The sequence below is a fragment of the Ceratotherium simum genome, chromosome 16 (genome assembly GCF_057802395.1).
Source record: "Ceratotherium simum simum isolate JZ-2026a chromosome 16, ASM5780239v1, whole genome shotgun sequence".
Taxonomy (NCBI): domain Eukaryota; kingdom Metazoa; phylum Chordata; class Mammalia; order Perissodactyla; family Rhinocerotidae; genus Ceratotherium; species Ceratotherium simum.
Genome location: NC_141915.1, coordinates 61679642 through 61700574, shown reverse-complemented (window position 1 = coordinate 61700574; position 20933 = coordinate 61679642). Strand labels below are relative to the sequence as shown.

The window sequence follows — 20933 nt, the reverse complement described above, 5'->3', positions numbered from 1 at the left end:
TGATGCAAGCCCCAGGCAGGGCTCATTGGCTGAGTTCCAGGAACACCAGCTAGGAACAAGAAGAAGGACCTCCCGCTCACTGGCCACTGTCACGACAACCTTGTGAGGCAGATGGTGGTGGGAGTTGCCCATGAGAGCATGGCAGGAGGCTTGTTATCACTGTGATGGTGACTGTTCCAGGATCCCAGGGGGAGGAGGGATCTGTGACTGTGACTGCTCCAGGATCCCAGGGCGAGAAAGGATCCTGCCCTCTTTTTACTCAGCTTCCACATGTGTCTTTTTGGCTCTCCCTGTTGCTACTCAGGATGAGACTGAATGAGAGAGCCAGGTTACACCAGTGAAATTGTTACAGGATGGGTGTTCACCACCCACAGCAACCTCTTGTAATTGCAGCTGAAGAAATCTGAGAACTAGTCTTCTGGTCAAAGGAGGGAGCAACGCAGTGTCCTGAATTGGGTGAACAACTCCACCTTCCTGCCATTACTGATTATTACTGCCTGAGACTTTTTAAGAAGTACAGAGTATCCTCTAAACTTTTTGAGAAACAGATGGTCAAATAGATCTTTGTTAGCTCTTTTCTTTAAGTTGTTATGATGAAACAATTGGGCCACTTAGAAACAAACTGGTAGTGAAATAACTTTTAGAACAAAGTAAGTACTTTAAGAAATAGCCAAATCGGCTTACTCTTTAGTGATATTTATTCTGGGACCACCGCAGGACTAGCACTCACTTCTGCTTCTGCCCAGGCTGTTATAAGGACTAGAGTTGAACATCCCTCCATGAACAATGAGAAAATTGGGTAAAATATATGAAACACCTGTTTTCAGACATTGGACGATAGGTAGCACAGGGCTGTGACCCTTGAGAGAAGGAAAACAAATGAGGCAAGCTCTAGGATCTCCCTGGCTTTCTGCCTGAAGGCAGTTTCTGGGCTTCAGGTACAGGGAGGGGGATGCCAAACAGCTCAGCAGCCTTACCAAGTTGAGGAAATAGGAATTGGAGTTCAGGGAGGCAGAAAGGGCTGGCAGTGCATGCCAGAGTCCAGAAAGAAGGGAACTGTGCAGAAGAGAGTTCCAGAAATCTGCATAGGGATTCTCTTGAGTCCTTACTGTGTACCAGCCCATAGATGTATGGAAGAAAACTCCACAAATCCAGGCAAAAGGAAGACAAACAACTTATAAGCTGAGCCATTTCCAGAGCTCTCACAGGGTGGGGAGATATCCAAGCTCCTGCCAGTCAAGGTGAAGTGTCCTCAGCAGTCACCTTCATTCAGTGGAGACCCAGAGGAGTCACACCATAGTAGTAGGGCTGATTGTTTCTGGAATGAAGGCCCATCTAGACTTGTCCTAGAAAATCTTGAAAACAGTCTTTGAAATGACCAGACAAGGAACCTAACTGCCTACCAAAACAAAGCCTTACACTCTAAAAAATGACAAGAAAATTTCAAGAAAATATTTACAGTGTCTGACATCCAATCAAAAATCACAAGATGTGAAGAAGCAGGAAAATGTGATCTGTAAGCAAGAGGAAAATCAGTCAATAGCAAGAGGCCCAGAAATGACAGAAATGAGGGAACAAGCAAAGACGTTTTAAAAACTATTATGATTATATTCAAGTAATTGAAGGAAAACATGTACATAATGAGAAGAACTGAAAATATAAAAGAGAGCCAAACAAAACTTCTAGATATGAAAAATGCAATATTTGATAAGGAAACCTCATTGAATGGGCTTAACAGCAGAATAGAGATAGTAGAAGAAAGAAGAGGGAACTTGAAGACATAGCAATAGAATTCATCCAAAGTGACGCCCAGGGAGAAAAGAATGGGGAACTAGAAAACAGCCTCAGTGATCTGAAAGACAGTATCCCTCAGTCGAACAGAAAGAGAGGAGGGAAAGAGAAGACAGAAAAAGTTTTTCTATTTGAAGAAATAATGGCCAACTTTTTCTAAATCCAATGACATCTCTTAACTCACAGATCCAAGAAGTTTACCCCAAGCAGCAGGATAAACACACACGTGCGTGCATGCAACCTAGAGAAGATCATAATCGAATTTCTGAAAATCAGTAATGAAGAAAAAATCTTAAAAGCAGGATAGGAAAAATAAAAGACACGTTATATAAAGATGAACAAAGATAACAATTATGATGGACTTCTCTTCAGAAGCTGTGTGAGCCGAAGACAAAGGATCATCATCTTTAAAGTGCTGAAAGAAAAAATGCTGTCAAAATAGAATTCTATACCTAGCAAAAGTATCCTGCAAAAATGAAGGCAAAATAAAAGCTTTTGCAGATAAACAAATCTGATAGAATTCATCGCCAGCAGACCCACACTGTAAGAAATGTTCCACGATATTCTTCAGGCTGAAGGAAGATGATACCAGATGAAGACCTGGGTCAACAGAGAGTAATGCAGAGAGGCAGGAGTGGCGGGTGTGTGGTGAGTGAAGAAGACAGGTTCACATTTCTCTTTAAAAGATAATTGACTGTTTGAAGTGCCCATAATGACAATGAGTTATGCGGTTTGTGACGTGTGTAGAAGAGAAGCATCTGACGGAAACGGCACAGATGGTGGGAAAGGAAAGGAAGTGTACTTCTTTTTTTTTTTTTTTTTTAAAGATTTTATTTATTTATTTTTTTCCCCCCAAAGCCCCAGTAGATAGCTGTATGTCATAGCTGCACATCCTTCTAGTTGCTGTATGTGGGACGCGGCCTCAGCATGGCCGGAGAAGCGGTGCGTCGGCGCGCGCCGGGATCCGAACCCGGGCCGCCAGCAGCGGAGCGCGCGCACCTAACCGCTAAGCCACGGGGCTGGCCCTAGAAAGTGTACTTCTGTGAGGCTCTTCTATGTGAGGCCATATGATATTACCTCAAGGTAGAATGTGATAAGTTAAAAATGCAGATTGCAGGACAGCTAGTTTTAATAAAGACCTGATCAAAGAGGCAGTGAGGAAAAAAAAACATATTGTAACTCATAGGACTACCATTCAAAAAACAAAACCAAAGAAGTGTAGCCCATAGTGCAGTAGTGGAGATAAAATGGAATAAAAAACATCAACTCAAAAGTAGGCATGAAAGGAGGAAAAGGAGGATGAAGGACCGATGGGACACATAGAAACCATTTAGCAGGAAGATACATTTAAAACCAACCATGTTAATAGTGACATTTAGTGTAATGGTTTAAATATTCCATTAAAAGGCCGACTGGAGAAAAAGGCAAGACTCAACTATGTACTGTCTACAGGAAGCCCACTTTAAACATAAAGACACAGATTAAGAAACCTAGAGTGGCTGTATTAATATCAGGTGAAATAGACAACTACACTTTGGTGGTGAACAAGATGTAATCTATACAGAAGTCAGAATATAGTGATGTACACCTGAAATTTACATAACGTTTTACACCAATGTTCCTGCAGTTAAAAAACTCATCAGGCAAAGTAGACTTGCCAACAAGGAATATTACCAGAGGCGAAAAGGGACGTTTCATAGTGATATGGAAGTCAATCAGGAAGACATAACGATCCACATAATAGAGCTGTAAAACACATGAAGTAAAGACTCATGGAAACGAAAGGAGATCTAAACAAATCCCTGATCACAGCTGGAGACTTCGGTGCTTCTCCATCAGTCATTGATAGAACAAGCAGACAGAAAATCCACGGGGTATAAAGGAGTCGTGCATCACTATTAACCACCTTGACCGGACTGGCACGTTTAGACCTCTCCACCCAACAGTGGCAGAACTCGCGTTCTTTTCAGGTGCACATGGAACGTTCAACAAGACAGACCACATATTGAGCCGTAAAACCAGTCTCAATGAATTTAAAAGGATTGAAATCATGCAGAATATATTTCCTGACCACAAGAGATTTACACTGGAAATCAATGACAGATATCTAGAAAGATATCCCAACATTTTGAAAATCAAAAGAACACTTCTAAATAACACACGGGTCAAAGAAGATATCACAAAGTAGTGCTGAGAAAGTTATACCTTTAAATGCTTATATTAGAGAAGAACACAGGTCTAAAATTTGTGAACTACACCTCCACCTAAGAAACTAGAAAAATAAGAACAAATTAAAGCCAAAGGTTAAAGAAGGAAGGAAATAATGCAGATAAACATGGGACCATGAAACAGAAAACAGAAAACTACTACAGGAAAACAATGAAACAAAAATCTGATTCTTTGAAAGCCATTCCTCTGAGAACAGGAATGAGGCAGGGCTGCCCATTCTCACCACTCCTGTTCAACATAGTACTGGAAGTTTTGGCCAGAGAAGTTAGGCAAGAAAAAGGAGTAAAAGGAATCCAAATAGGTAACGAAGAAGTGAAACACACTATTTGCAGATGACATGATTTTATATATAGAAAACCCTAAAGAATCCATTGGAAAACTATTAGAAATAGTCAACAACTACAGCAGAGTTGCAGGGTACAAAATCAATCTACAAAAATCAGTTGCATTTCTGTATGCTAATAACGAACTAACAGAAAGAGAGCTCAAAAAGATAATACCATTTACAATTGCATCAAAAAGAATAAAATACCTAGGAATAGATCTTACCAAGGAGGTGAAAGACCTATACAATGAGAACTACAAGACATTATTGAAAGAAATTGATGATGACATAAAGAAATGGAAAGATATCCCATGCACATGGATTGGAAGAATAAACATAGTTAAAATGTCTATATTACCTAAAGCAATCTACAGATTCAATGTAATCCCAATCAGAATCCCAATGACATTCTTCATGGAAATAGAAAAAAGAATACTAAAATTCATATGGGGCAACAAAAGACCCCGAATAGCTAAAGCAATCCTAAGAAAAAAGAACAAAGCAGGAGGCATCACAATCCCTGACTTCAAAACATACTACAAAGCAATAGTAATCAAAACAGCATGGTGCTGGTACAAAAACACACACACAGATCAATGGAACAGAATTGAAAGCCCGGAAATAAGACCACACATATACGGACAGCTAATTTTCGACAAAGGAGCTGCGAACATACAATGGAGAAAGGAAAGTCTCTTCAATAAATGGTGTTGGGAAAACTGGACAGCCACATGCAAAAGAATGAAAGTGGACCATCTTCTATCGCCATACACAAAAATTAACTCAAAATGGATCAAAAACCCAAAACTATAAAACTCATAGAGGAAAATATAGGCAACACACTATTTGACATTGGTGATAAAGGAATCTTTTCGGATGACATGCCTACCAAGACTAGGGAAACTAAAGAAAAAATAAACAACTGGGACTTTATCAGATTAAAGAGCTTCTACAAGACAAACGAAACCAGAATCAAGATGAACAGACAACCCACCAGCTGGGAGAGAATATTTGCAAAACATACATCTGACAAGGGGTTGATCTCCATAATATATAAAGAACTTACACAACTGAACAACAAAAAAACAAACAACCCAATCGAAAAATGGGTAGAGGAAATGACCAGACACTTCTCCAAAGAAGATATACAGATGGCCAATAGGCACATGAAAAGATGTTCAACATCATTAATCATCAGGGACATGCAAATCAAAACAAGACTAAGATATCACCTCACGCCCGTTAGAATGGCTATAATCACCAAGACAAAAAACAACAAATGTTGGAGAGAATGTGGAGAAACAGGAACCCTCATACACAGCTGGTGGGAATGCAAACTGGTGCAGCCTCTATGGAAAATGGTATGGAGAGTCCTCAAAAAATGAAAAATAGAAATACCCTATAATCTAGCCGTCCCACTACTAGGAATCTATCCAACGAACCTGAAATCAATCCAAAGAGGCTTATGCACCCCTTTGTTCATTGCAGCATTATTCACTATAGCCAAGAAGTGGAAGCAACCTAAGTGTCCGTCGACTGACGAGTGGATCAAGAAAATGTGGTATATATATACAATGGAATACTACTCAGCCATAAAAAAAGACAAAATCGTCCCATTTGCAACAACATGGATGAGCCTGGAGGGTATTAGGTTAAGTGAAGTAAGCCAGAAAGAGAAAGACAAACACTGTATGATCTCACTCATATGTGGAATATAAATCAACACATGGACAGAGAAAACTGTATTGTGGTTACCAGGGGCAATGGGGGTAGGGGGTGGGCACAGGGGGTGAAGGGAGACATATATATGGTGATGGACAAACAAAAATGTACAACCCAAAATTTCACAATGTTTAAAACTATTAAAACATCAATAAAAAAAATTCTGATTCTTTGAAAAAATATCCACAAAACTGACAACATCTAGCTATACTGATCAAGATAAAAAGAGACAATATAAGGGATAAATGTCAGGAATGAGAGAGGGGCATTGCTGCAGGTCCTGTAGATATTGAGGAGATACTAGTGGATTAATAAGAACAACTACATGCCAATAGTTTGCCAAGTTAACTTAGGTAAGATTGACTAATTCTCTGAAAGCCCCAAATTACCAAAACTGATTCAGGAAGAAATCTAAATGTGAATAGGCCTATATCTATTAAAGCAATTGAATATGTAACTTAAAACCTTCCCACAGAGAAAACTCCAGGCCAGGTGGCTTCACTGGTGAAGTCTATAGGACATTTAAGAAAAAAAGAATACTAATCCACCCAAACTCATTTTCAAAAAATAAAGGATGACAGAAGACTTCCCAACTCATTTTATGAGGCCAGCACGACTCTGACACCAAGACTGGAGAGAGACATTACAGGAAAAGAAAACTATGGACCCATATCCTTAATGAACATAGACCAAAAAAATCCTTAATAAAACATGAGAATATCAAATCCAATGATATATGAAAAGGGTAGTACATCCCAACCTAGTGGGTGTTTTCCTAGCAATGAAAGGTGAGTATAACATTAAAAAATCAATGTGCTATATTAACAGATTAAAAAAGGAAAACCATATGATTGTCTCAATAAATGCAGAAAAACTATTTGACGGAACTGAACACCCATTCATGAGTAAAAAAGAAGAAGAACCCTCAGCAAATTAGGAATAGTACGGAACTTCTTCAGCCTGATAAAGGGCACCTATAGAAAACCTGTAACTAATATGTTCCTTAATGGTGAAAGGCTGATGCCCACTCTCACCACTTCATTCCACATTGTGCTGGCAGTCCTAGCCATGTAATAACGCAAGGAAAAGGGGGCAGGGGGTAAGGGACAGACATAACTTGTGAAAGAAGTAACACTGTCTTTATTCACATACCACACGATCTAGTAATAAAAAAAAATCCTAGGTAAGCTACCAAAACAAAACAAAACAAACCACTAGAACTAAAAAGTGACTTCAGCTAAGGCCCAGGATACAAGGTCAATATAGCAAATGAATTATATTTCTATATATAGCGATGAAAATTGGAAATTTCAATAAAAAATACCATTTACAATAAGAGCAGCCAAAACCATGAAATACTTAGGGATATACTAAACAAAATACCTGTGCAGTGAAAAACATCATTGCAGAGAAATTTAAAACCTAAATAATGTGGAGATATACCATATTCATGGATTGGAAGACTCAATGTTAAGATGTCATTTCTTCCAAAATTTGCCTATAGATTTAACACAAACCTAATCAAAATCCCAGCTGGCTTTTGAAATTGAAAATTAAAATTTTCATGGAAATGCAAAGGATACAGAATATCCAAAGCAATCTTGAGAAAGAACAAAGTTGAAGGACTTAAACTACCTGATTGTAAGACTTCCTGTAAAGCTACAGTAGTCATGACAGTGTGTGAGTGGCATGCGGATAGACATACGCAGCAGAGGAACAGAATACACACACACACACACACACGTAGGTTAATTGATTTTTCAATTAATGCAAAGGTTCTAAGGTAATTGAAGGGGAAAGGATAGTTTATTCAATACGTTGTGCTGGAACAACTAGATAGCCATATGGAAAAAAATGAGCCTCAACCCTTACCTGATACCAAATACAAAAATTAATTCGAAATCTATCAGAAACCTGAACAGGAAAGCTAAAACTATAAAACTTCTAGAAGAAAGTATTGGAGAGAATCTTTGTGACCCTGGGATTGCCAAAGTTTTCTTAGATAGGATACAAAAAGTCCAAACCATAAATGAAATAAATTTGATAGATTGGACTTCAGAATTTTCGCACGACAGTGTTAACAAGATTAAAAGATAAGCCACAGCTGGGAGAAAATATTTGAATACACATCAAGGACTTGTATCCAGAGTATACAAAGAACATGACTACCCAATAACAAGAGATGAAGAAGCCCAATAAAAAAATAGCCAAAATACTTGAAAAGTCACTTTACAAAAGAAGATATACAAACGGCCAATAAGCCCATGAAAGATGCTCAACATTATTAGTCATGAGGGAAATGCAAAGGTAAACCACGACAAGATGCCACTACCTGTTCACTCAGATGACCAAAGAAACGTTAAAACCTGGCAATATCAAGTGGCAGTGAGGATGTGGAGCAACCAGGACTCTCACACACTGCTCGTGGGAGTGCAATGTGTACTACTCCTTTGGAAAACAGTTTGGCAGTTTCTTAAAAAATTAAACAGACACTTACTACACATCCCAGCCGTTCAATTCCAAGGTAATTGTGCAAGGGAAACAGAAACATCCATGCCCCCAAAGACCATGGCATGAATGTTTGTAGCAGCTTCATTCATAACGTTGGGAACAACACAACTGTCCATCCAGAGATACTTGGAAAAGCAAATGACGGTGTAGCCACATAGTGTACTACTCCTTCGCAGGGAAGAGAACTCCTGATACGTACAGCAACACGAGTGAATCGCAGAAACATTTCTATGATCTCTGGAAGAACCAGATGTCAGAAAGTACCTAGTGTATTCTATTTCTGGGAAACTCTAGAAAGGACCGGTCTAATCGAAAGTGACAGACAGCAGATCAGTGGTTGCCTGGAGCTGGGGGTAGGGGTATTTGGGGCGATGGAAATGTTCCATATACATGCGTGTATATATTTTCTAAAAGCCATTGAAATGTAGGCTTAAAAGTGGGTGCATTGTATTGTATGTAAATTACACCTCCATAGAAACGTTTTTTTAAGTAAAGGATCACCTGTGGTGAGCATCACCCAAACTGCTGGGAACAGCCGTGGTCTAGTGAAGGTTCCTGGTGAACGTCAAAGTTCTGCCCTAGATATTCTGTCTCTCTCCTGCCCCGCGATCACCCTTCTAGTCTCCCAGTTTCTAGTCTGTCACAGCCAAAGTCAAGAAGAGCCCAAGTGGAAAGACACCACCATCAGCCTTCCATTTCATGGTCGCTGCGGATCCCTGCAGGATCTTTGTAATGCTTACCAATTTGCTCTCTTCATTCTTCTCCACTGTGGCAAGCCCCAGCGGAGGTCATCACCGTAGACAGTGTCCTCCCAGCAGGCCCCAGGGCCTCTTGGAAGGGCCTTGAGAGACCCTGGGGATGGGGAGAGGTGAAGGAGCATCTGGGCCTCGGGCCTCCTGCCCTCCTCCCAACCAGAACTGCCTTTCACTTCAGGCCTGCAACGAGATTTTGTTTGAAGAAATAGTACCTCAACTTTTTTTTTTCTCTATTTTTGTGAGGAGATCAGCCCTGAGCTAACATCGATGCCAATCCTCCTCTTTTTTGGCTGAGGAAGATTGGCCCTGGGCTAACATCCGTGCCCATCTTCCTCCACTTTATAGGGGACGCCGCCACAGCATGGCCTGACAAGCGGTGCTTTGGTGCGCGCCAGGGATCTGAACTGGGGCCGCCAGCAGTGGAGCACTTGCACTTAACCGCTACGCCACGGGCCAGCCCCAATAGTGCCTCAACTTTAAGAAAACATTCAAAACCAGTGTATAGAACAAACCCACTTCTGTTTTCTTGGCTCACGAGGGGTTACTTGGTCTCTGGAGAATGCTGCACATTTCACACTCACTTTCTAAAAAGAAACGGTGGCCTCCATCCTCCTTTGCCAAGGGAAGGCTACCAGGTGGCTGGTGGCAGAAGCAGCAGTGAAAACCTGTGGCGGCCGTCTGGCTGTGGACGGCCTGTAACAAAGGGCCTGGCTGTCTTCCAGGGGAGCTTCATTTACGTAGCATGTGGCAGGCTGGTTAGAGTTTTCTAGCTTTTTCCAATGTTTTTATTGTATTTACTAGGTGGTTACATTCTGTAGAGAAGTGCTCCGGAGTTCATAGCTGATCTCTCCACCCGTCTTGCTGAACTTGCATATTAATACCAATAGTTTGTCTTTGGTGCTTTTTTCTAAGTGGATGATTATATTGTCTTCAAACAATGACTGTCTACTTCTTCCCTTCCAATCCTCTACTCCTTATTTCTTTTTCTTTCCAGAGTGACTGGGGCCCCAGAACTGTATTAACAGGATCACTCATAGTGAACATCTGTCTCATTCCCTAAACTGAAGGGAATGGGGCTCGTTATTCTGCTAAATATAATCATTGCTGTGTGTCTTTGAAACCTTTATCAAGTTAAAAATTTTCCTTTATATTCCTGGTTTGCTAAGAGTTTTCATCATAAATAGATGTTCAACCTTATCGGATGTTCTTCTGCATTATTTAAGATAATCATCTGATTTCTTTTTCTTTTTGTTCATTAATGTGGTGAAATAGGGTGGTAGATTCTCTGATCTTGAACCAGCCTTGCATTCCGGGGATAAACTTTCCTGGATAATGATGTATTTTTCATGCTTGTTTGATTTGATCTGCTAATGTTTACAGTTTTTGCAGCTATATTTATAAGTGAAACAGGCCTGTAAGCTTTCCATGTGTTGTCCTCTGGTTTGGGAACATAAATTACTTCATCTCATACAATGAGCTGGGCAGCTTTCACTCTTTTTCTACTTTCCTGAATAATTTGAGTAGGACAGAGACTGATTTTTCCTCAAAAATTGGGCTATGAAAATTCAGTAGAACCATGTTTAAAGCCATCTGAGCCAGAGGTCTTTAGGGAAGGGAAGTGTTTGATTACCATTTCAATTTCCTTAATAGTTATTGGACATTTCAAATGCTATTTTTTGGTGCTGGTTTTGGGATTTTCCATTTCATCTAGGGTTTATTAATTTCCTAGTGAATAGCTTCTGGTAACACTCCTTTTCACCCAGCTGTCCCCCTACCACATTCACTTGCTCTCCCTTTTTTGGGTCAGTCTTGGCGGAGGTTCATCTCATTCATGTCTGCAGACAACAGTTTGGGTTCTGTTGATTTTCTGTACTCTTTGTTTTCTTGGGGTTTCTAGTTCACTGAAGTTTGCCCTTAACATTATGGTTTCCTTATTTCTTGTTTCCTGAATTTGTTCTGTTCCTTTCTTTCCAACTTCTCACGTTGGAGGTTTAGCTCATCTCTTGGAAGTCTTAACTGTTAGTGTTTCCTGATAAGTGCATTGAAAGCTGTGTTTCAGCTGTGTCCTACAAATTCTGAGATTCAGTTCTGAATATCTCTTAATTCATTTCATGATTTCCTTTATCACTCAAGGATTAGTCAGTAATACACTGTACACTTGCCAAGCAGAACGGATTTGAGGGGGTTTTGATGTTGGTTTCTAATTTTATTGCATTATGTTTGGAATGAATTGAGACTCATGCCTCATACGTGGGTCCGATTCTGTGTGTGGTCTGTGTTTGCTGGGAAAAGAAGTACATTATCTGTCTACTAGTTTAGACGTCTGTATGTCTAATAACTCAATCTAATTAATTCCACTGGGTGAGTCTTTGCCATCTTGGCGTGGCTTTGGGACCACCAGTGGCGAGGTAAAATCTTCCTTGACTATATTGAGTGATCTCTCTTCCCTGCAGCTCTGTCAGTGGTTACTTGATATGTTTTGAAGTTGTACTTTACCAGTACATAGAGTTCTTCTTTGCCTCTTATGGCATTTTTGCCTAATTCTGTTTCAGTTTTTTATTTTCCATTTTTATGTATCTTTTGTTTCACATGAGTCTTTTACACAACATCTTGTTGGATCTTGTTTTCCTTTTTTTAAATCCAATCTGAGAATTTTTTGTCTTCGTTATGAGTTTAACTCGTTTACATTGATTTCTCCTCTATTGGACTTAATTCTCCAATATTATTAATTTCCCATTCATTTTCTTTCTGCTTCATTTTCTACATTCCTGCTTTTCATTGGAGAAATTGCATTTCCCTGTGCTGCTGTACAAGTTACCCGTTCTAATTTTGTCCTAAGACAGTCTCACTAGCTCACACCCATGTTCATGTTGCCCTACGGACTTCTCAGGCTTGTTGCCACTCAGGTCTTACCCCCTCACAAGGCACGTTCTTCACACATTCCCCTCGTCCCCATTTTGGCCATCTACCCCAATCATAGCCACAGTGTCTGGGATTCTTATTTTGCCTTGTTGTGGGTCTCTGTAGCTTTGATTTCCCTATTTCTCAGGTCTCTTGCAGCTTCTTCTCGATTTCTCTCCCTATTTAAGCTCTTCTTCCAAGAGTGTTTTCAACGTGGATCCTTATGTAGAACCAGAATTTTTATCCCGCTTGTTTAGGAAACCCTTGTGCCTGTATTCCTGTGGGTATTTAGAGGTTTGTGTTTGACGAAGACGTAGAAGGGTTATGTATAAGTTTGGTCTCATCCAAATTCTGTCCCCCCACTCCTTCTCTAAGAATGCCACTCAGTCCTAAAGTAAGCATAGTGATACAGTCACCATGGTGGGAAACGAGGGACTTGTTCTTTTAACTTGGGAAGGACAGGCAGAGGGATTTTCTGGGCAGTGCACGTTTAGCTCTTGTCGCCAGGCTTCCTGTGAATCAAAGGTGCAGCCTGCCTGCTTTTGGCACCATCACATGCACTACTCCGTTTATATTTGTTTAAGATAGGAGCCAGTTACATTCTTGATACTACAGATTCCACACACGAGCGAGCAGGAGATCTCGTCCCCTAAAATCCACATTGCTATTGGAAGCTTTCCATGGACCCTGCTACAGACACGTGGATTTCATGGTCCATGTGGGGACTGCGGGAACCCTTCAGGTGGGCAGAAAAGCCCAGTCATCCACAGAAAGGGCACCCAATTCATGGGGTGGGGGCACAGGTCAGATGTTCAAAACTCCAATAGGCGCCCTTTTCAGTCTTGCCCACAGGATGCCTGACCAAAGAGCTAAAACAGGCCATTCCTACTACCAGCCACAGCAGCTGCAGTTGATGGTCTTGGCCGTTTGCTCTCGACATGCTGCACAGTTAAGGGAGCTTAGCTGGCCAAGAGACCAGCTGACTCTCAACGTGGAAATGGCTCTCTGCTCTGACTTCGTGCACCCCCAAACCAGTGTAGACAGAAGCCAGGGAGGTGTGTAGGACCGGGCATGGAGTGGTAGATCCTCGGTCCCTAAGGGAGACAGAGGCTGGGCCTTCCCCAGGAATGTTCATGCCTTTTCCAACATGAACTTCCATCCCTGAGATGTGGAATGACCCTGTCTGGGCGTCCATGCATGGACTCCAGGCCCTGGAGCCAACGTCCCTTTCTGTAGAAGAGCCTGTTCTGGAAGTGTCCATCCTGAGAGCACCCAGCAGCACAGCAGCGAGCTGAGGGCAGCCGAGGCAGGAGGGCAGTTCTGGAGGAACGACCTGCAGTCCAGGTGCCACACGCGGGCCCCTCCCAGGGGGAGCCCTGTCTCCGGGCAGACGCCAACCCTCTAACTTACAGTCCAGGGGGCAAGCACTGTGCTTGGGCACAGTGCTGGACTGGTGTGGGCATCTTCTTCAGGCCACTGCGGGCAGGCGTTGCTGGGGGCATCGACTTGGGTGATGAGGCTGCTGGGGAGCCTGAGATGGCCACCTCCACCCGGTCCAGAGCCGTTCGTTCTCACACCTGCAGACTAGCTTCTCCACCCGTCCTCGTGGGGCCGCACCATCTGCTAGCCTCTCCATGGCGCATCTGCCTGAGGGCCTCGTGCCCTACGGACCAGCCCAAGCCACTTAGCTGGAAGCTGAGCAGCAGCCCAGGGCTTGGGAGGTGCTGCCCACCTCCTCCCAGGCCTCATGGACAGAGGGTCTTCCAGGCAGGTGGACTTCTTGCAGGCCTACATGCCAGTCACATGGGGGAGGAGATGAATGGGGTGCAGGCCCAGCTGTGGGGGAAGAAGTATAGATTCATCAGCTTTCTTTATGTGAGTAGTTTATGAAGCCTGCTCCGAGCCCCAGCACTGGGACAAAGAGGCCCTGAGCCCGGCCTTACTTCCCGGCTGAAGCCGATGCCATGGGCCCCTTCTTCCATGAGGAGCCAGGAAGATGGGCAGCGAGCATCTGCAATAAGCATAAATTACACTTGTGGTGTAGCTTGGATGCAGCGGTCTCCATGTAATTTGTTTGGTCTGCTTCCTCTGGGCAGCCTCTGATGCACGTGCTGCCCCTTGACTTGGACTGAAGCTACGCCACTTTCCCTTTGAGAAAACGGTGGTGGTGGGTGGATGCCAACAGGGCAGTGGTGGGGGGTAGGGTGGGGTCCCAGCCCCCTTGGCCCAGCTGCTGCACCACCTCCGTGTTGGGGCGGGGTCACCACTGTCCCTGTGTAGGGGCCAGAGGGTGAGGCAGGTGTGTGCGCAGAAAACTTCACCTAGAACCAGGCCTGGAACTGCATTGGCACTCGGCAAATGTGACACTTCTCTGGCAGATGGCAAAGGCCCTGGAGAGGCATACTTCCTCCTCACAAGCTTCGAGCTCCCAGGTGCCTGTCTGCATGGTGGCAGCCATGCTGCTTCCCACTTGGGCTGAACTCGATCAGGGAGCAGTAGGGAAGTTGCGGAGAGCTACCAGCCACATAGTAGAGTCTGCACGAAGCTGGCTCCCAGCTCTGAGTGCTGGCCGCCGCCCAGGCCGCATGGGGCAGGCCCTCCCGCTCTGTCCATAGCACAGCCTGGAGCTCTGGCTGGAGTCTGCATCCCCGCTGCTTGTGCCTCTCCTTCTGGGGGAACTGAAAGCAGCCCATGGGATTCAAAGGGTCATCGCTGGACCTCCAGAGGGTGATTTTAGGGGCCTGGTCTGGTGTGGGGAAGCCTCTGGCCAGGCTCACAGCTCACGGCACCTTGAGCAAGACGGGCAGCTTGTGTGCACATGGCCGATGGGCAGCCCTCTCAAGGGGACCACGTTTCCCTGGAAAAGGAGAGCGTTGCATCACTCACAGCCATCCTCTCGCCAAGAAGAGCAGAGGACAGCCCAGTGCAATGTGTGGCCTGCTGGTCTGCACCCCTGGCCGGGGGCGTGTGTATGGGCAACCACCCTACGTGAGGATCCGTGGAGATGTTTGGGGGGCCACCTGGAGCTGTGAGCCAACCTAGCTGACACTGGAGTGGGACCCTCCTAGGCCTCTTTTGAACGTGTATCTTTTGTGAATTTTATCTTGTTTGTCTAGTTTTTAGGAGTAGATCTCTATGGAAAGAAGGCAGATCAGAATCCACCCCCGCCCCGCAACCAGGGGCTGGCCCGGTGGCGCAGTGGTTAAGTGCGTGTGCTCCGCTTCAGCAGCCCAGGGTTCACAGGTTCGGATCCCGGGCGCACCGATGCACCACTTGTCAAGCCATGCTGTGGCAGCGTCCTATATAAAGTAGAGGAAGATGGGCACGGATGTTAGCCCAGGGCCAATCTTATTCAGCAAAAAAAAAAATCCACCCCCCATCTGCTCACCCAGGCCCTTCTGGCTATGCCCACGCAGCACGTTACAGAGGATACACGCTGTCTGAATGCAGCCCAGGCTCTCAGCGCGGGATCCCGGCCGAGGGGGCGTGAAGTGAGCATGGCTCCAGCCACCTGAAGCCAGTTCACGGCTTCCCACAACCCCAGCCCACCCTCGGCACCTCCTTTCCCTTCTGGGGCCTTAAGGCCTTCTTCCCACCATCGCCTCTGCCCTCCAAACGGGACCAAACCAGGCTTGGTGGCCTAGACTCCACCTTCAGCCACTTCCCGGATCCCCAGCTCTCACTGTCCTGGCTTCTGTCGTGGCACTGCCTCCCAGCTCTCCTGGAGCCATCCGCCCGCCACACACGCTGGCACCCACGTGCCTGCCGCCTACCCACCCCAACCTCAGGCCTCTTCCAGCACCTCTTTCCTTGGAGCTGAGCCTCTAAGCCCAGAGAGGGAGTAGGCAGGGCCAGCTCTCTGGGTCCTGCCCACCCACTGAGGCCTGCATGCCCACCTTGGACAATGCAGCCCCCAGACAAGGGCATACTGGCTTCTCTTCAAGCCCTCTGTCCACAGAAGTGCATCCCCTAAACTCCCTTCCTCAGGGCCCAGGCATGCTCTCCGGGGCCCGGCAGCACTTCTCAAGGCCTGGAACGGAACCACATTGGGCCACACTGAAAGGCACCGGCAGACGGGCCTGGGTGAGCTCAGAAGTAGGGAGGGGGTACCCCCAAAGATGATATTAGGAAGGAGCAATTAGAGGTTGCTGTCGGCAGTTAACCTCAGGAAGGGAGGGGTGGAGTGGTGATGCTGGCATGTTAACAAGGGAGTTGGTCTGTGGCCAGCGCCCCCAGCCAAGGCCAAGAGCAGCCATGGGGTCCTGAAGGATCCGGGGTTTCCTGCCTGCCCCTCCTCCATCTGGCTGTGTTCGAGTCAGGCCAGGGAATGTCCGCCCAGAGCCTCGGCACCAAGGGCTGGCAGCGGCTCCCTGCAGGGTTGTTCTGGGCGGCTCGGGGTCCTGGAGAGTAGCTTGCAGCTTCTGGAGACTCAGGGCCGGGACTAGGAGAGGGAGGTCACGTCCACTGTCCACGTCCACCACGTGCCGAAGGCTTGGGGTTCTCTCCCAACAGTGGCGGGAAGCCTTGGAAGGTTTTGGGGGGTAGGAGAGTGTAACATAATCTCATTTGTAACCACTAATCAAAAAGGGGGTTTAAAATGATAGGCCTGGAGACCTGGGGGTGTAATTTGTCCCATTTGACGAATGAGGCATGGGGCATGAGGGGCTTCCGTGGAAGCAGGAGAAAGGTCTCAGCAGAAACAAGGGGCTGTCAGCACCCATGGGTAGTTACCAGAGGGGAGGTGGAAGGAGAGGGGAGACACAAGGACTGGCTGGACCAGTTGAGGCCGCAGTGAGCCTGAGGAGGCCTTGCCCCTGTGCTGAAGGCCACCACTGGAACTTGAGTCCTGAGCTGCCCCCCTTCTCAGCCCCAGGGAAGGCTCTGGAGAGCCAGAGCAAGCATGGGCTCGGTGGCCCCTTTCTCAGGAGTACACCCATGTCCCCAGCCCTTCCGACAGCCCTCAGAGGCCCAGGCAGCGTGTGCTTAGGGTCACCCTGATAACCAGGTGCAGCCTGCCTGCTCCCCAGAGCCAGGCAGCCTGCAGGCCAACTTGGATGGGAGCTGGGCAGCGGCTCCGAGCCGCCAGAGAGCTGGGACCAGCACTGCCCCTGTGCAGTCAAAGAGCTCTGGGAGCCCCCGAGACAGAGACAGGAGACTGGCCCATGTCTACCTCGGACGCTAGTCCACAAGACCCTCCCAGGCTCAAAGGTCATTACAGCCACCCAGAAGGTGACAGGGAAGACCACCCACCCATGGGAAGTGCAGGGCCACACCCCCTGGGCACTATCAGACCCCGGAGGAAGCTATGCCTGGGAGGGAGGAGCTGGAAGGGCTCCAATCCTACTCCCAGGTCCATAGCTGGGAGGCCTTAGGCGTCTCGCTGAACCTTCCTGAGAGTCAGAGCTGGACCAGCAGCATGTGGGAGGAAGTCCTGTGCCCAAATCATTTCCCTGAAGCCAATTCAGAACCCAGTGCAGAGAGAGAATCCCCTGCTGGGCAGAAAGAGAAGAGCAGAGCGCGGGTGGGGGCTGCGCTTCTGCAAACCCATCACTGGTCTGAGCGAGGGCCCAGCTCGGGTCAGTCAGGCAGGAGACCAACCACATCTTGGTCATGGGGAGTGTCCTAGGGGCAGACAGGCCTGATACATCCAGCTTCGTGCCTAAGCCAGGACTGCCCCTGCCCTGGAGGTCTGCCCTGGAAAAACCAGCCACCTCCTCAGGAAGGGTCTGGGGGGAGAGGGACAGAAACCTGAGACCAGGAGGCCAACTGTCCTGTCTTCCCAGCCTCTTCTCTCCCTTGGCTCAGAAAGTCTGGCTCCAGGCAGGTGGACAGGTCTTCCCTGGGCCTGTGCTCCCCGTGTACAGTGGGAACCACCTGCCTGGTGTGCGGCCAGCGTCACAGGGAGCTTGGGTCTCCCAAGCAGAGGGTCTTGGGGCCTGGGCTGGCTGGCCCTTCTCCCTAAGCCTCACTTTCTCTGGTAACCCCCCAGGCAGCAGCTCAGGTCACACCCATGGATTCCCTGGGAGAGCTAGGCCCCTGTGCTGTGGAGAGGGACCCCTCAGTATCACAGTGGTCAGAGTCCTGATCCTGCCCCTTCCCAGTGGCCATTGCCCTCCAAAAGCAAACCAAGTGAGCAGGATGGAGCTGCCCAGAGGTCAGGGCCTGCACGTTTAGTTCTGAAAAGACGTGGGCTGTGAGACTGTGTGAGGAGGGATTGGTCTGGGGATGGAGAAGTGAAGATGCAGGCATTTTCCTGATGAGGGAGAAGCAGCCGTGGCCACAGGGAGCAGAGAGGAGCATGAAGCGTCCAGGGCCCCACATCCTCGCCCCTTGAGGATCCGAGCTCAGAAGCCAGGCGGCAGGGGGAGAGCAGGGCCTGGCCCCAGGATTGGGTCGGAGGGCAGCAGGAGGGAGGCCAATGGGTATATGACCCCAGGGAGGCGGCAGGGAAAAGAGCAATGGTTCCAGGTGCCTTGAGATGCCAGCAGGACAGAAAAACCGTACAGTGAGAGAAGGGGCCCAAGCTGAAGGCCAGGGACCTGCAGCCCAGGGCGCTGGAGACACTGCCTAGGACAGGAGGACGCCGGCAAGCCCATGGCATGCACCATGGGTGCGTGCTTTCCAAAGCACACTAGTTTTCCCAGTCCTCTGGCTCCATGCCAGCCCTGGCACAGGCCCGGTCTATGGCCCCATTCTGTCCCTTCGGAGGCTGTGCAGCTGACCAGCTGGCCCGTCTCCATCCTCAGGTCTTGCCTGGGCCAGTCCCCGCCATCCAACACACCCCATCTGTGCTGAGCGCGTGGGGCCCTGTGCCGGGCGGGCCCTCCAGGCCCAGGCTGGTGGGCTCAGTGACACTGGGCAGATGGTGTTTGCGTCCTCCACGTGTGTCTCACACGTGTGAGAGGCTGGTGCCCTGGGCAGTACTCCCTCCCAGTGCAGGTGGGCCCTCCCGGGGCTCAGGAGACCCTGTCAGGCCGGCCGGTGAGGGAGAGCCACTCCTGCACTTGCATCTTACAACTGCTGTTTAATAACATCTCTTTTGTTTTGTTACAAAAGAAATACATTCTTAATTCAAAACCTTGGAAAGTAGAGAAAGCTCTAAAAAAGAAAATCACCTACAATGCTCTAGTGCAAAGACAGTCGCTGCCAATATTTTGGAACGGCTGCCCTGGCGTGTCGGCCTGTGTCTGTGACACGGGGTGCGGCTCCCGGGTCCTTGGCCTGTGCCTGGCCACGTGTGTCGGGGCTGCTGGACGGTTAGAGGTGCCTGGCGAGCATGGTCAGTGGGCAGAGGGTGGTTGACAACCAGGGAAGTGCCTGGGAAGTGCCTTGAGTCAACCATTAACCTCAGCACCCTCTGTGGGACCCATTACGAAATGGTCAGGATGGGAGATGGCATTTTCAGGGCCAAATGTCCTGAGTGCCCAGTGGAGGGGCAGGCCTAGGCCCTGCAGAGCATCTGGAGAGCACGTGCCTACAACGACCTCTGTGCCAGGACACCAGGGCCAGGACCCCAAGGCACAGCTGCTGCCATTGAGTAGTCACTGCAGGAGGACCTCTGGCCTGCACAGGCTCCCATAAAGGGAGCCAGGGTGTGAGGTCTCTCATTCCTGCGGGCAAGAAGCACACTCCTCACACACAGTGAACCCAGCTTTCTTTTTTTTTGTTTTAATAATTTTATGTATTTATTTATTTATTTTCCCCCAAAGCCCCAGTAGATAGTTGTATGTCATAGCTGCACATCCCTCTAGTTGCTGTATGTGGGACGCGGCCTCAGCATGGCCAGAGAAGCGGTGCGCCGGTGCGCGCCCGGGAACCGAACCCGGGCTGCCAGCAGCGGAGCGCGCGCACTTAACCGCTAAGCCACGAGGCCGGCCCTGAACCCAGCTTTCTAAGCACCTGGTTTTCTTCCCCGTAAGGTAACACACCTTTCTCTTGTTTCTCTTCTCACAGTACCTCCAGCAGCCAAGAGTGTCCAGCACTCTGACAGGAGCCCCATCAAGATGCCGGCAGCCTTTGCCATTGAAGGGATGAAGATGGAAACCCAGGCAAAGACCAAGCCTTCCAGGGCTCACCCTGTAAAACCTAAAGGCTGCCAGTGGCCCCCCAAGATCCGTAACTACAACTTCAAGGACTGACTTCTTCGGCTGCCCCTGCCCCTCCCCACCCTCTTCTCTCTCCGCACCCCCTTCCTCTCCTCCTTTCTTCCCCCTCCCCCTCCTTCCTCCTTCTCTTTTCCTCCATCCTTGTCCCCTCTCCTCCCTCTTCCCCTCCTTCGGCTCTTCCCATCCCCTCTCCCTCCTCTCCCTCCTCCTTGGTGCTTGGGGCCTGGGCTTTTATCTCCACATCAGAGGGGGCATGTGCTTGTACACATGTGCGTGTGTCTGCACAAGAGTGTGAGTGGGGCAGTGAGCTGCAGAGCAGGCTCCCCAATGCTGCTGAGGCGCCTCACTGACAGACCGCTGAGCCCATTAAAGCCAGTGCCTCCTGTGCAGTGCTTGGCCAGGGGAGCTCTTTTCCTGTCCCACTTGAGAAAAGGCATCAGTGCATCCTTGGTGTGCGAGAGAGAGCTGGGCCACCTCCATACCTGCCTGTGTCACCACCCACAGCCACCTGCAAGCTGGCGGGTGTCACGGGCAGTGCGGCCTCCCCCAGAGCCTGGTGAGGACAGTTAGGGGTGGAGAGCAGAATGCCCACCC

The 20933-nt window shown here is 47.7% G+C and overlaps 1 protein-coding gene across 2 annotated transcripts in view; it reads left to right on the top strand.

The window, feature by feature from the left end:
- The window catches only part of CCDC57 (coiled-coil domain containing 57), a 141722-nt gene extending 121124 nt beyond the window's left edge, over positions 1-20598 (top strand). Inside the window, exon 21 of one of the 2 annotated variants that reach the window (XM_087441839.1) lies at positions 20188-20598. In XM_087441839.1, the coding sequence (XP_087297965.1) occupies positions 20188-20372 (185 nt within the window). In that variant the 3' untranslated portion in view covers positions 20373-20598. The remainder of the gene's footprint in view (positions 1-20187) is intronic. The other variant, XM_087441838.1, reaches the window with a different exon arrangement.
- Positions 20599-20933: the final 335 nt, after the last annotated feature.